At 65.5% G+C, this 15,581-nt stretch overlaps 1 protein-coding gene and 1 long non-coding RNA gene across 9 annotated transcripts in view; one reads left to right on the top strand and one right to left on the bottom strand.

The window, feature by feature from the left end:
- Positions 1-15,581, bottom strand: part of KDM4B (lysine demethylase 4B) — a 117,362-nt gene that overhangs the window by 19,712 nt on the left and 82,069 nt on the right. For 6 of the 8 annotated variants that reach the window (XR_011440383.1, XM_070272545.1, XM_023644483.2 and 3 more), the window contains 2 exons: positions 6,117-6,313; positions 275-376 (listed from right to left, as the gene is read on the bottom strand). Coding sequence is in view for 5 of the 8 variants with exons in the window: in XM_070272545.1 (XP_070128646.1) it covers positions 275-376; positions 6,117-6,313 (299 nt within the window). In the remaining 3 variants the exon portion in view is untranslated. Of the gene's footprint in view, positions 1-274; positions 377-6,116; positions 6,314-15,581 lie in introns of those variants that run through there. The other 2 variants (XR_002808997.2, XM_023644485.2) reach the window with 1 other exon arrangement.
- On the top strand, positions 8,364-15,581 carry LOC138924948 (uncharacterized). Its single transcript, XR_011440384.1, has 4 exons — positions 8,364-13,858; positions 14,108-14,328; positions 14,630-14,737; positions 15,393-15,581. It is a non-coding gene; the product is annotated as an uncharacterized lncRNA (long non-coding RNA).

The raw sequence follows: 15,581 nt of genomic DNA, 5'->3' as shown, positions 1-15,581 counted from the left end.
GGAGGGAGAGCCGTCAGACAGGGGGACGCAGCGGAGAGGAGAAGCCCCCGCCTGCGCTCTGCCCGCAGAGCAGAGCCCCGACGGCGCGGGGACGGCCCGGGGCAGCTGGGGGCGGGTGGAGGGGAGGCGGGGAGGGTGGGAGGCTGGGAGGATGGGAGGGGAGGGCAGCAGCAAGCGGTGCAATGGCGGCGGGAGATGGATGGCGGGACGGACGGCATGACTGATGGACGGCAGCGGGTCGGAGCTGGGGGCACGAGAAGGGACGGTCACTTACGGCGGCCCCGGCCTCCTGGTCTGCTCCCTCTTCCTCTCTAGACTGGGCCTCCTGTCCTCCTCAGCCTTTCTCCAGTGTCTGCTTTCCTTCAGACTAAGTTGTCTACAACGGAAACGTCACGAGGTCTCCTCCGGGACCTGCTGGCGCCCGGCCACCTCCTCTAAGGCCTCGGCGGCCCGGCCCCCACGGGGCTCCCTTGCTGACCTGCACCCCCGGCCCCTCCTCACCCCGATCCTGATGTTGGGCTCCAGGGGGGCCGGAGGGCAGGGACACCCACGCCCAGCGCTGCCCAGGGGTGCGACAGCCCCAGCCCCACATGGGAACCCCACCTGAGGCTTCCCTAGGGATTCTTGGTAAGAAGGAGAGTGAATCGGGGTTAAGAGGAGGAAGGAAAGCCACAAAGGTCGGAGGGCTGCAGGTCAGTGGCCGCCCGGCCCTGCTGGGGTCTGGGAAATGGAAGTCCGGAGCCTTCCAGAAGGGACAGAGTGGCTTTCAGAGGACAGGCGGGTGACGGCCCAGGAGCTGGGGTGGGGGCCGGTCACCAGTGCCCTGCAGGGAGGGGGTGCCCCATGGCCGTGGGCTCCAGGCCTCCCTGGCCACTCCCATCTCCCAGGGACAGCTGAGCCAGCGGCCGAGCAAGCAGGGCCAGAGTGTCAGCGCTTCTGACAGGTGCTGGCTGTGACCTCCCTCCCGATGGGGGAGATTCAGACACACTCGGGGTCCCTGTGCAGCCCGCTTCCAAGGACCGAGCGGTCCCCAGGGAGAAGCCGGGCTCTCTGATGGGGGCGGGTGGGGCTCCACCCGGGGCACCCCCCCAAAGCCCCTCACACTAACGCTGCCACTCCTGCTGTCAGCTGCCTAACTCCGCGTCCCCAAGCCCGGGCGATGCCCGGCGTGTGACCAGCCCCGCTGACGTCCGCGGCATGAACCAGCCCAATGACCCGAGGTGGAAGCGGGGAGCATTCCGGGGGAGCGTCATGGGCAGACATGGATCACACACAGCATGGCGGGCACGGTCACGTGGGGGACAGCGGGGGGCGAGGACAGACGGGCAAGGAGGGCAGGGAGGTGGCAACAGATGGGGGGTCACGGGAACTGGGGAGACCCCTCGGAACGCTCTCCACCAGCGGCTTCCTGCTGGTGAGTCTGCGCAAGGCCGGGGGCAGCCCCACGCGGAGACGGGCGGGGAGCCCCGGGCCTGGCCCTAGAGTGAACCCCCACCCTGGCCCCAGGGGTCCCAGTTGAAGGGCATCCTCCTGCTGCCAACTCACCTGGCCTCGGTTTCCCGCAGCTGCCCGCTCCTCGGCCCCACTCTCGCCCTCCCCCACCGACCCCGGAACGGGCCCTGGGGCCACTCCTGCCGCTGCCCCGCCCACTCCCAGGCTGACCAGGGTGTCCCCACAGGGCCCCATCTACCTTCCTCAGCCCCTAGCCCCAGTGGTAAACCCCAGCAGCCGCCAGGTGTCGCCACCGCGGAGACCGCCAGAATAGGGGGGACCAGGCGGACAGACACGGGGTGGGCCAGGCCCCACCGCAGAGGGCAGCAAGCCGCACAGCAGCATGCACACAGACGTCCGCTTTGTGAAGATATGAGCTGGGAGAACACGCTGGAAGGATCTGCAGCCGATCTGCCACAAAGCAGGGGGAGGCGTCCGCCGTGCATCCTAACCACAGTCTGGCCACCAGCGACCCGGGCCCGTGGCCCAGACCAGGCGCCGTCCTCTCTGTCAGCCGTTCCTTCTCACGTCACTTGCACGGGGCGCCCCAGTGCCGCCGCCTCCTGTTCTTGGTCCTGGCTCCCGGCTGACCTGCCGGCAGACACTTAGGGTGTCTTAGGGTGTCCCCGCTTCCACACGGGCCAGCTCCTCTCCCTGCACCCGCCACCCCCGGCAGCTGTGGTGAAACTCCACGTTTACGTTTTTCTGACTCTAAATATCGTTCATCCATGAGCAATGGAGCTGCCTGGAAGGCATTCCTTGCTCGCTCTTCCTGGAGTCAGTAGCTGGACCCCCTCTCAGACGCTCAGCTCTCTGGGTTACCTCCATGCTCCTGGGGTGGTCTCCTGAGGACATCACTCCTGCTGATGACACCCTGGGGCCTTGGCCTCTCCTTGGTTGGATTCTTTTCCTTGATCCCATGTCTTCCCTGGCTGAGGCCCTTGTTTAGCTGGAGCACATCCTCTGGTAGCTTTCTCAGAAAGGAAGAGACATCTGGGACTCTGCGTGTCTCCAAAAGTCTTTACACTCCTCACAGGTTTAGCTGGTAACCGGGCAAGGTCTGTACTTCTGGGCTGGAGGTTACTTCCCTTCCGACTTCGGAGCCCTCGTTCCTTTGTCTGTCACCTTGTAGCATCGTGACTGACAAGCCTGATGCCGTTCGGGTCCCTCATCCTTGACGGTGGCCCATCTGTTCATTCCAGAAGCTGTGGAGTCTTCTGTTCAACCCAAGAGTGGTGGAATCTCTCGACTCCCTGAGCCACCTCCACTCTTGCTTTAGGCGGCCAAGAGCCCCTCCCCTCTGGTGCCTTTTTCACGGGAACGGGTCCCTCTGTCACCCGCGTGCCGTCTCCCTCTCCGAGGAGTGCCATCAGTGTCCTGCTCGCCACCCGTCCTCTCCATCCTGGGAGCTTAGGGACCCCTGGCTGGGCCTGGCGGGGCGAAGACGCTCGCAGTAGCTGCGCCTGCGGCTGAGAGGAACGGAGAGCACAGGAGCCCCACCGCTCCACGGGCCCTGACAGCGGGATCTGTCACTTTGCTCCGCTGGGCCGCTCCGTAACCCAGGAGAGGACCGTCCAGTCTCCAGCCTCGGGGCCTAGGGTGCGTGAGGCTGGCAGCCAGGCTTCCAGGCTCCTCAGGACGGCCCCTCCCGCCTGCCTGGAGCTGCTGGGTCCCAGTGCACAGGGTGGGGCCCCGTCCAGGGAACGTGCAGCGAGTCCCAGGGTGATGGGCTCCTCAGGAGTCACAGGGACCTGGGTTTGTGGGCTCAGGGGTGCGGCGGGGTGGGGGCAGCCCTGGCAGGAGCAGGTTAGAGGCGTGCGGAGGGGCAGGGAGGCGGGCGGCCCACGTCTCCCATTTCTGCGTCTCACGTTTTGGTGGAGATCTGAGGCGGAGGGTGGACAGGCGGGGGGTGGGGGCCACAGAGGCTGGGGTGGTACGGAATCACGGGTCCCAGGGCGGACGTGCGTGTCCCCTCTCTCTCCTGCCCCCCAGACCCCGCGAGCAGGCTGCTGGGGGCCCAGACGTCGTGCAGGGTGTGCGAGCGCCTGGCGGGATGCACGCCTGCTGGGACACGCGGTCCACACGGAGCGTCTCAAAGCTTGTCAAAAATAACAAGGAGGCGAGAAGACAGGCCGGTCTGCACACGAGGAGGGTGGATGGGCGGGGCTGTGCGGCCGGCAGCGGGCCGCCAGGGTGAGGCCGCAGGGGTGCGGGGCGAGGAGCAAGGAGGTCACAGCTTCGTGCCCTTTCTCAAGGGGTGGGGCCCAGTCACCCGACAGGATTTGGGTGCAGAAGATAAACCCACAGGACGGCACCAACAAGGGAGCAGGTCACTTCCTCCCAGAGGGGCCGACGCCTGGCCTGGGCTCCGGGAGGACACTGGGGTGCAGTGTTGGGCCGGCTGAGCAAGGACCAGGGAGAAGCTGCGGCTCCCAGAGGACGAGGCTGCACAGGGACGTGGGGGCAGCGGGTGGGAGGGTGCAGCAGTGGGCAGAGAGCCCACCCCAATGCCACGCCCTTGGGCAGGGACACTGGCCATGTCTGGGGACACTGGTGGTTGTCACACTGGGGGAGCTCCTGCATCAAGTGGGTGGGGCCAGGGGTGCTGCTCAGCCCCCACAGCGCCCAGGACGCCCCCCAGAGATGACCTGGCCTGACGTCCACAGTGCCGAGGGGGACCTGGTCTGGCCACGAAGGCTGACACACCCCCACCCCATCCAGCTCAAGCCACCGCCCCCAGCACAGCCCTGAGGCTCAGGGAGCCCCGCGGGGCGGGACCCCCGGCAGAGAAGATGGGGCCTCCGCTCGGTGGAGGGGACCGTGCGTGGGGCGCGGCTGTGGTCCCCAGTCAGCCTATTCAGAAAAGGCCCTGCCGCGGCTCAGCACAGCCTCAGCCTCATTTCACACGCTAACGGCTTTAAAGAAAATTACATCCTGGGGAACACAACTCAATTTGTTCTTCAGCCCCACTGCCGGAACGTCACCGCTCCCCAGGTCGCGGGAGGCGGACGCCCCAGAAAGGAACAGTGCGTGACGAGGGGGCGGCTGTGAGCGCCTGGGAGCCGCTTCCTCTGTGCACAAAGAGTTCCGGAGGGCCGTGGGCCGGGTCCCTTGTCCTGGGGCAGGCTCTTCAGACGGCCCCTAATCCCCGTCTATTTCTGGAACGCTGCGCCTGTTCATCGGCAGCCGCTCTGCCGACCAATTAGCCCGAGCCACAATCAATTAACCGGTATGCAAATGCCGCGCCCGGTGCCAAGCCAGCAGCTCCTCGGCTCCTTGCTCTGGAAGGATCTGGAAGGGTCGCGAGCAGCGAGGGACGTGCTGAGAACAAGAACAGCCCAGTCTGGAGAGGAGGTTCTGGAACAGGCATGACCGCTGGGCGGGGTGATTTTGCCCAGAAACAGTTCCCAGGGTGCGTCTGCAGAGTGTGGGGTGCCGCCAGCGAGGCACCGCAGAAGAAAGAACTGGCTGAGCTCCCAGCCCTCGGGGTCCACGGCCAGTGGGGACGAGATCAAGGAGCGACCGGGCAGCTGTGGTGGAAAACCTTCCCCCAGGCCCGGATCCGCTGGCACCTGCTTTGGTACGGCCCACAGCTAAGAATGATGTTTACGTCTTCAAATGGTTCAAACAGTTAAAAGAGCAGTAAGACTTTGCGGCACGTGAAAGTGGTGTGAAATTCCCACTTCAGTGTCCCTAAATAAAGTTTCCTTAGGACACACTCTGCTCCCTGGTTTACTGAGCGTCTGCTGTCGATGGTGGCTCTCACGGAGTGCAGTGGTCCCGAGAGACTGCCTGGCCCTTCACAGGGACGCTGGCCAGGCCTGCCCGGGCCGGTCCTCCTGCTCCCACAGGCCGGCGAGGGCTTGTGGAACGTTCCTTGGGCATCAACAAGGAATCCGTCTGAACTCTGCCCGTGAGCGCTCGGACTGAGCTGGATGTCTCCAGACAGACAGCAGGATGGACGCTCCCACGGCCCGAGGCACTGAGGCCACAGCTGCTCACTACCCTCTCACTCGGCAGGACTCCCCCGCCTCCTCTGCCCCGCCTGCCACCGTATCCCCACGGCCTCAGCGCCCCCTCCTCCCTCGCCGGACGGCGGCACACGGCCAGGCAGGGACCACGCGGTCATGGGGGGCCCAGGAGGGGTCCGCGCAGTCGAGAGGGGGCCCCCGAGACAGACTGGCGGTGACAAAGGACAATGCAGAGGGCAGGTCTCTGCTGTCACCTCCACAACCACAGATCCAAAAGGCAGGTTACCAGAGGCGCCAAAACAAGCATCATGGACACAAGAGGCACGGGCGCCGCTGGGAGCTGCCGTCGCCGTGATCCCAGAAGGGGCCCAAGCATCCCAACCCGCAGAAATGGGCTCCAGCGCCCAGTATCACACTGAGGGGACAGGGGACAGCGCGTGGCGCCCCAGAGGGGACACCGTGCGCCCAGGGCCAGCCTCGCGGGAGCCGGTGGACAAGGATGGGGAGGGGACCTAAGTTTGACAACACAGACGCCGCCTGCGCGGGGCCTGAGAAAGACGCCGTGTCTCAGCAGCAGGAGAAACGGAGGCGGGAGGACACAAGGGGGACACAGGCTGGAGCCCGGGCAGGGGTCACGGGCGCCCCCAGACTCACCTGCGGAGGAGCTTGGCCTTGAGCGAGGCGCGGGAGGCACTCCAGCTGCTCAGCTCAGGGCTGCTGAGGGCGGTGGGCCGCGTGTGGTCCAGCACCGTGACGTCCTTGCCCTGCTTCCACAGCTCGTAGCGCTCGGGCTGCAGGACGCGCACGAACACGTCCATGGAGATCTTGACCATGTCCTTCCGGCACGTGCACTGTGGGGCGGGAGACAGATGCGCTGAGCCGCGGGCGGGCGGCAGCCTTTCTAGAACTCCCATCAGAGACCGGACACGTGGCTTCCTGTCCCAGGTGAAAGGGGAGGTGCCGTGCCCCCCAAACGTAAGCCCCGTCTACTGCGGTGGAGCCACCGCCACAGTCCAGAGTGATGGGAGCAGGCCCCTCGCGGCGGGGGCTTGAGAGTGGCGGGCGCCCCCCCGGCCCAGCAGCCCACAGGCCCCGCAGGTCTGAGCTGTCGTTCGAGGCAGAATCTCCCTCCCGTCAGCCGCGCGCCCCCACGCAGGTAGAAATGCCCCTGGGGTGTTCACGACAGCGGGAATCCCGAAGGCTGGGAAGACGGGAGGCCGTCGTCCCCAGAGCTAAGTCAGCAGACAGGGAAACGGCGACTCTGAGAAGGTGCAGGGCAGAGCGCGACAGCTGCCCCGACAGCCTCTGCCTTGCAGGCTGCAAGTGCGCTGGGGATGGGAGCCGGCCCGCGGGGTGCTGGGGGGCTGGCCCACACGCTGCCCTGGACGGGAGGGCCCGTGTCTGGGAGCCTCCAGCAAGGGGCAGACACGTGACAAGGACAGGCTGAAAGGGGGTCCCCCTTGTGCCCTGGAACACCCAAAGCACATGTTCCTAGAGCCCCTCCCTTGGTGTCACGGTGTCGTGGTGGTCCCAGGGCTGGGCACCGTGCAGGGGGCACCACGGGAGTCCCAGGGACGCTTGGCACCTGGGAGACGTGGGGCCGAGACGCCAGCCAGGGACTCGGGAGGCTGTGCTGTGGACAGTGCGCCCTCGGTCAGCGAGAGGGGCCAGGCAGCCTGGTCTCCTCCTTACCTGTGGGACAAGGCCACGATCGGGCCGGAAAAGCACCTACTGTGAGGCGGGGGAAAAACGGAGGGGACCGCTGGTATGGGGCACAGCCGGCAAACTGTCCAGAAAGGGCCGGGCAATTACTATCTTCAGTTTTGTGGCCACATGGTCCCTGTCACGACCTCTCCACTCGGCCCCTGGAGTCAGAAGCGTCAGAGACGACACCTAAGCCAGTGGGCGTGGCTGTGGACCAATAAAACTTTATTTACAAAAACAAGCGGAGGGCCAGGGTCGGCCGACTCCTGGTGTGGACTCTGGAGAATAAAGCGGCCCCTGGAAGCGGGAGCCATCCCAGAAGAGGAGCCTGCAGGATGGCCAAAGCCAAGGGAAGCTTGGGGAGGGGATGCTGAGGACGAGGGGACCTCGAAGTGGTCTTGGCCCTGGGGCGCCTGGCTCGGTTCCCTCCAAGGCGGGTGCAGTCCTCGCCTCATCGTGGGACACGTGTCGGGGATGTTTCTGTTTGAAATGCACGTCTCGCCTCCCCTTACAGCTGTCTCGCTGTGGCTGCCACTTTCTCCGTGGAAATGAGGGAAACGGGGTGGAAAACCTTAATTGAATGTGGCAATTATATACCTTGCGTGACAAGCCAAACTTCCCTCAATTTGCTCTGGAAACAGGCACATATTTGTGACCCCCCCCATCTGAGGCTGCTTGTGTGTGTGTGGGTGGGGGGGGCGTGCAGGAGAGGCCGCGAAAGGCGTCAGGGAAATTTCCCGCAGCCCAGCGCCCCGCTGGACCCGGAGCTCGGCCTCAGGACACACCTGGGGGCCGCCGAGCGGCAGGCAATGTTTATGGCCCAGCGGTTCCTGCAAACTCAATTCGTTTAATGAAAACCGCGCAGGAGAGAAAGGCAGTCGGGGCACCCAGGCCGGGGAGAGCCGGGGGCACAGATGGCACCCGCGCTACAGGGTCCTGGCCAGCCACAGCCTCCTCGGTGCCACCATCAACAGCAGCTTATGGGATTTGTAGCGAGTGCTTTGCGATCGGTTTTCTTTCAGTAATTAAAAAAGCACCTGCGTGCGCCCCAGAGGGAACACACGGATGCATGCCGAGGAGCGCGTCACCCGGCAACCAGGAGCCTGTGGCCCCTCACCCAGGCACTGACGCCGTCGGCCAGGACGGAACGCTGGGAACAGCCACACATTCCACGCGGGTTCTGGCTGCGGTGGGGTTGTCATCGGCGGGGTTTGGCATTGGTGGGGGCATGGGCACCGGGAGGAGACAGTGGGAAAGAGGCCAGGGCCCTGGGGTGCCAGGGGAGCAGAGCGACAGCCCCCGGATTTCGGACACAGAGACAGTCACCCCCATGGCTGAGCTCTGAGCTGGGGGCTCATGTCAGCCCCACAGTCTGGGAGAGCCAGGGCTGAGGCTGGTGGAAAGAGCCAGCTTCTCCTTACAAGCACCTTCCTGGGGCCGACCGTGCCGACGCCCCACGCCCCCTGTACTGCCGTCTCATGACTCGGGGACACGGGCGCAGCTGCCTCTCCGCGGCCCCGAGCCAGCCCGCAGCGCCCCCTCCGCTGCAGGCATCTTGGACGCGCGGAGCTCCTGGCAGAGCAGGGGCAGCGCCCGGGGCAGACGGGCCTGAGCACATCGCGCTGTTTTCATTGACGCCCCCCCGCGCATCGCGTCCCCCCTTCCAGCCTCATCCAGCTCCCAGACCGCGTGGGACGGGCGTTCTGTGCGGATCCGCAGGAGTCCCCAAAGCCGGCAGTTTCTGCTGCTCTCATTCCAGCTCTCGGGTGAGCCACAGAGATGGCGTGTGCCCTCAGAGGGAGCCGGCCGTGTCACCAGCTTCTGATGGAGAAATCGGCCCCAGTGGGGGGTCGACGGGGCCCCTGCCGGCCTGAGCACGCCCCAGGGCCCTGGTACCGTCCTCATGATGTAAAGCCTCAGCTCCCAGAACCGAGAGTGGGGGCGGGGGCTCAGCTCTGACAGTCGGAGAGAGACTGGTAATGAGGACGCGAGCGGTCTCGGTCCTGCTCATGCAGCCCAGGCGGCAGCAGCTGGTGCCACGAGCGCAGAGCGGGGCCATCTGGGGACAGACGAGGAGGAACGGCAGGAGGCAGGGGCTCAAGGGGGCACAGAGCACGTGGCCTCTGCCGATGGTGTGTCCCAGGCGGGCTGCCATATCTGGGGGTCTCTGCCTGGACCTGCCCACCTGGGGGTCGGCTCCCGTCCACGGTGGGCTCTCAGCCCCCACCCCAAGGTTCCTGGCCGGCACCGGTGGCTTCTGCCTGGTTCCCCGGGGGTGCGGCCTGCGAGCAGAGGGAAGAGGCACGGCTCAGGCCAGGCAGGCAGGGTCCCCTCTCAGCACCCGACACTCGAGAGCAGACACCGGCTCTGGGATGGCACTGACATGGAGAGAGGGTGGCAGCCCACAGGCTGTGCCCCGAGAGCTCGTGGAGGAGGCCCTGCGCCTGCTCAGTTAATCAGGGACGCGGTCCTGGTGCTGACTGAGCAGGAGGAACGGTGCTGAGGGGACGGCACAGAGGAGAGGCCGCAGCTGCACCCCCACCCCCAGGGCAGGAGGGACAGGACACGGCCCCCAGCAGGGCCAGGCTGCAGACACAGCAGGCGCCAGCTGCCGGGCAGATGAAGGCATGGCTCTGACAAGCCCTGGGGGACATGCGGACGAAGTCCGTCCACACTCGGGCGAGCGCGCCCCTTCACTTGCCTCGGGGACCTCGCGGGAAAGACGCTAACCCACTGCCAAGAATGGTGGACGGTCAGCCTGGGTCCAGAACACCATTCAAATGACAGAAACACCCCTAGGACGGACCTGTTATCTGCAGAGATACAGGACGTGTGGTCCAGGATACCACAAAGCCCCGAGGATGAGCAGACGTCTTTAGACAAAGCCAAGCACATCCATCAAACCAGCCCGGGGTCTGTCGCCGGCGGGTCAAACCATCTTTGTACTATTGATTTTTCTAACTCTCTCCATGGAGCAGGTCTATGGTTTACGTTGGGAGTGGGCAGCTCACAGAACGTGGACCAGATCTGGCTGCCACCTGCCTGTAAATAAAGTTTTATTGGTACACGGGCCGCCGACGCTGGGGCTGCTGCGGCCGAGCTGAGCGGTCACTCGGAGATCGTGTGGCCCACAGACCCCCGAATATTCACCCTCCGGTCCTTTCTGGAAAGCCGGCCGGACCTGACTTACGTCATGAGATAATTTGTGCCGGGTAACTTGAGATCCAGGACGCGGTGGGTGAACCCCCCGAGGCCAGCTTCAGGGAGGCGCATCAGTGACCACGGACGTGCACCTCGGACTGAACTGTCCCCAGATTCCTGAGCTGAAGCCCTGACCCCCGACATGGCTGCACTGGGAGACGGGGCCTTGAAGGAGGCAATCAGCTTAAACGCGGTCCACGGTGGGGCCCTGATCCCATGCGCTGGTGTCCTCTCTCAGCCCCCACCCGCAACACGCGGGGACTCGGCGGGAAGCTGGAACCCAACCACGCGGCCCTGATCTCGGGTTCCCGGCCCCGGCTCTATGAGGGAGAAGTGCCTGCTGTCCAGCCGCCCGGCCTCTGGGACACCGTCACGGCTCGATCTTGTCACAGACCCACACAAGAGCCGGGGGTCTGGAGAGAGGCTCGACGAGATGCACACTTGTCACTTCCAAATGACAAATGGCGCGTGTTACGACACCCGGTTCAGGGACCCTGGGCCTCATCTGAGCACCGAGCTGGGAGCAGGAGACGGATGCGTGGAGCAGCCCGTTGTGTGAGGGTTCCCCAGGCTGAATGGTGCCCCCAACTCACTTCCACCAGGGGCCTCAGAACGGGACCTGATCTGGAAACAGAGTCTCTGGAAACAGTCTCTCTGCAGGTGTCATGGGTTCAGGTGAGGTCGTACTGCATTAGGGTGGGTCCCACATCCAGGGACCAGTGTCTTCAGAGGAGAGAGAGGCTGGAGCAATGCGTCCGCAAGCCACTGACGCCAAGGCCGGCTGGCCACACGAGAGGCAGGAGGAACCTCTGGGCCTTCGGAGGACCGCCCCCTTGACCTCGGACTAGACGGCAAAGGGCGACGTGGCTGTGCTCAGGCCTCAGCTCACAGCGTTTTGTCATCCCGGCCCCAGGACACAAACACGCGCGGTTTCGTGGAGCATCAGTCTGAGCCCCCTCCTCCGAGGGGCCCCCGGCTGTGCTCTGTGCGGTTTCTCGGGGACCAGCGATCCCTCCAGCGTCCCGCCCGCCTGTCTCTTCCCGTCCCCGGCAGCTGAGCAGTGACGTGAGCGATGCCGCTGGGCAGTGGCTGGACAAGGTGAGGAACAAACACACTCCTTCTGGAACCATCCGGGACGGGGTGCCTGAGGACCAGGCACTTCAGCCCACAAAGTGTTAGACACCCCATGACGGGGGCGGAATCAGCCAAGGAGCCCGCATCAGATGCTCATGGTCACAGACGCGGCCCCGCCTCTGATGACATTGCCGCCCGCCGCCCACCCGCGACAGCAGGCCAGCTCAGTGGGGAACCGGCTGGAAGCTCCGAGCACAAACAGAGCTGTGACGGCCGGGCCCCTCCGCTCCGCATGGCCGGCCCGCAAGGTCAAGGCTTCGGCCGCGCTGCCCCCGGGGCCAGGGCTGCATGTCACCCTCGTCCCCGTCAACGCAAAGGAAGCCCCATCGCTGTGTCTCGTCGCCTTTCCGGGGCCGTCAGAACCTGCTCCCCTCCTTCTCCCGCACCGGGTCCTGGGGCACCTGGTCCCTTGGTCCTTCCGCCTGCGTCCAGGCCCCTCCACCCTGGTAGACGACAACAACGAGCAGCACGACAACGATAAACTGGGGGCTCGGTGCCAGCCGCTTCCCAAGGGTGCCCCCCAACACGCGTGACAGCCCTGCTGCCCCGGGTCCAGGTTGGGGAGAGGCCCGAGCGAGCGCCCCCTCCACCATCGGCCCCTCCTCCCCCAGGCCCCATCACTGTCACCGTGAGGGGGGCCAGTCCATGGGACACTGTAAACCCTCACCATCCTGCAACAGCCAAGAAGCCAACTCCAGCCACAGGGGACGGCAGAGAAGCCCAGACTCTGCTGGACCCAGGCCACAGCCTCATCTGCTGGCAGGGGCGCAGGCGGTACGGGGAGTGGGGGCAGGCGGCACCCCACGCGGGCCTGGAGCTCCCGAGGGACCGTGGGGCCAGCAGACGTGCGCCTCTTGGAAGCCGGGTCCCAGCAGCCTGCACACGGCTGCCTGTGATGCAGGGGCTGAGCCCAAACACGGGCCGGAGCCGGGATAAGAGAGACGGGACCCGGGCCCACAGGAGGCTGGCAAGAGGGCTCACAGCCCTGGGGGGCCGTGGAGCGGGCGGCGGCCAGCAGCTCCCAGGGACCCCGGGCAGGCGGCGCTCTCTCCAGGACGCGCAGCACACGGGGAGACGATGACGATGATGGAGGGGCATGGAGACCCGACAGAGGCCATGTCCTCAAGGGGAGGGGTTGCAGCACACTCATGACTCTGAAGCGCCTTCCCGCTAGAAAGCCGCCAAGGCAGACACCCACGAAGCGCATGGGAGGAGCAGGACCCCCTTCAGATGGCGGTCCTGGGCCTGGCTGTGCCCCCCCAGCTCCAGAGGAAGCAGCTGAAGGTGAAGGTGGGAACCCACAGGCCCCCTCGAGCCCCCAGGTGGGGCAGGCGGCCTCGGGCCCTGAACCCAGGGCTGGCGGGCAGTCGCTTCCCGGGAGCCCCCAGCACTCAGTCCTGCCCACGCCCCCAAGCAGGCGGGCCGTGAGCGAGGGGACCCTCCAAGTTCTCACAGGCGACACCGCCCCAGGGGGGACAACTCCCTCTTAGGGGCAGAAAACCCCTCCTGCGTACGAAGCACAGATGCACAGAGGGCCCGTGAACAGACACACAGTGATGCACGGAGTTAAAGTTTCACGGGGACAATTAGGAAAAAGATTCTAAAGGGCTTGGAGGATGGGACGGCGATAATGACAAAAAAGCAAGGAAAACGGCCCTGGATCCGCCTTCTAGAGCAGGGGGCTCACCCAGGTGGTCCTGCCCCAGGGGACGCTGGGCCGGGTCGGGGACATCTGTGGCTGTCACATGGGGGTCTCCTGGCATCGAGTGGGTGGGGCCAGCAATGCTGCTCGACCCCCACAACACCCAGGACGGCCCCAGAGGCGACCCGGCCCCGGGGTCGAGGGACCCTGCCTGAGGGCCGTCCTTCTGGACCGGGCGGCTCCTGTTCTAGACGCTGCTCCAGAGCGAGAGGGCGAACCCAAAAGAGAACCGTGCAGGGAGGCGGGGTGCTGGCTCTGCGGCTGGCTCGGGGTCACCCGGGTCCCGCTCTGGCCTCCCTGCACCCTGTGCGCGTAAGGACACCCTGGGCTTCCGCGCGGGAACCAGCTTAAAGCCACCGCAGGGAACAGAGTGACAGGAGGCTCAGGGGCAGGAGCAAGGGGAAGCACCTCACGGGCGATTCACCGTGAACCATGAGCACGGCCGCCCAGCACCATAAATCACGGGGGCAGCGAGGCGCAGAGCGGGGCCCTCGCATGCGGTGGCAGGCGGTCACAGACGCGCGGGGGCTGCGCCCGGCCGGCCCTCCCCTGCCGCCTCCCCTGGGGCTCGGTTAACCGCCCGGAGCAGCGGCTCGTCGGCAAACAGAAGGCCCCGGTTCCGGAGCAGCAGAAACCACTCGGTTCACGTTTTACAGTAATTAAGCTGGATGAACCCCAGGCTGGGGTCTGGGGAGGAGCCCCCACCCTGGATGCGGGAGTCGGGGGACGTGGGGGGCCACCTCCAGGCGCCGTGCATCTGGGACGGGCCCTCCCCCTCCCCGCTCAGCAGAAGTCCCCGCGGAAGCCCACGTCCCGGAGGCAGGCGGCAGGGACAGCTGGTGGGAAGCGGCCCAGCGCGGGGGCTCCGCCAGCTCCAAGGCCTGAAATCTCTCGCTCTGTTTAGTCCCAGTCATCTGGGGACCAGCATCCACGACGAGGGAGGAGGCCGCGTCAGGCTCCGCCCAGTGCCCAGTCGGGCGGGATCAGCTGAACCACCAAGCTCATCCGACACTGACGCGGCGAGCAGCCTTGTGGGACTAATTCGAGTTCAGGCCTCCAAAGGCTGGCGCACTCGTCTCATTTCCTCCTGGAGAAACCAGAGCATCCCTCTCATCTCCCTCGCCGGTAATCCCGAGACAGCCCCGCCCCCAGCTGGCTGGGCGTCTGCGCTGGGGATTCTGTCCTTGGAAACAGGCACAGGCCTCCGGGGACAGCTCCAGCCGCCCCAGCCGAGCGCTGGACACGGCCAGGAGGAGGCCACCGGCCTGGGGAGACGCTCGTGGACCGGGGGGGAGGGATCTCCCGGCCCCCCGACAGGCAAGGCCTCCAGGTGGGGCAGGGAGACAGGAAGTCGTGGACCTTCTGGGTCCTGTCCTCTTGCTGCAGTGACCTTGGCAAAGTCACTTTACCTCTCTCTCCTCGCAAGGTCACAAGGCCCAGAGTCAGACTTTGATGCAGGCTGGGGTCACCAGCAAAGCTGGACAGAGAGGTGCAGACAGAGAGACATGCAGAGACAGAGAGAGACAGAGACAGGGTGCGCTGGGGAGGGGATGCCACCATCAACAGGTGGCAGGAGGAGGGGGTGCTCACACAGAGGTTGCAGTGCATGACCACGGGCCGTGTGACAATATGGGCGGCTGGTTGGGGTCACACCCGCTGCCCCCCTGACCTCAGGCCCACAGAGCCCTCGTTCCAGCCCGGCTGGCCGCCAGGCAGGAGAGAAGGACGCCAGGTGCGAGCAGCGACGGAAGGGCTGTCGACCCAACGAGGGAAGGGCCAGGACTGCCCCTCCCGCCCGCAAAAGCGGCAAGCGGCTTTAGAAAACCTAAAAAAGACAGAAATGGGCTGAGAAGTCTTTAAGTGTCTTTAAGACATCTCCAGTTCCACCAGGCAGAGCCGACGCCTCCCAACACCCGGGCAGACCCCTCGCACACAGTCAGATCACACATTCACAGGCCCAGACTTAGCTCTTCACGCGAGCGCTGCGCCCATATTTCCAGGCCAAGGAGCGGTGAACCCGTTTCCAGGGCTGCAGCACGTCCCACGGGTCCAATCCTGCTCACACTCCCTGATGGAGGATGCGCTCAGGACAGCGGCCCCCTGGGTCCCACTGGCAGCCCACGAGGTCTGGCTCCGCACCCTCAGCCCCCAGGGGACCCCAGGCCCACGACGCCTTCCCCATCTCCCAGGTAAAGACAAACGATTCCACTGACGTTGAGTTCGCCTCCTACGTGACAGAAGCTGAAACGTCTGCGGACGACGGGAAGGTGGGCTCGGTGCCACAGCACCCCCGTGCAGACCCCCGACCCGGGTACCGATCTTCTGTGAGCTGCCTGAGCGTTTTTTGCCCATCTTGAGATACACTGAGTTATAATTCA

The sequence above is a fragment of the Equus caballus genome, chromosome 7, assembly GCF_041296265.1.
Source record: "Equus caballus isolate H_3958 breed thoroughbred chromosome 7, TB-T2T, whole genome shotgun sequence".
NCBI classification, from domain to species: Eukaryota; Metazoa; Chordata; class Mammalia; order Perissodactyla; family Equidae; genus Equus; species Equus caballus.
Note: the sequence above shows the minus strand (reverse complement) of the source record. Positions and strands in the feature narration are given on the sequence as shown.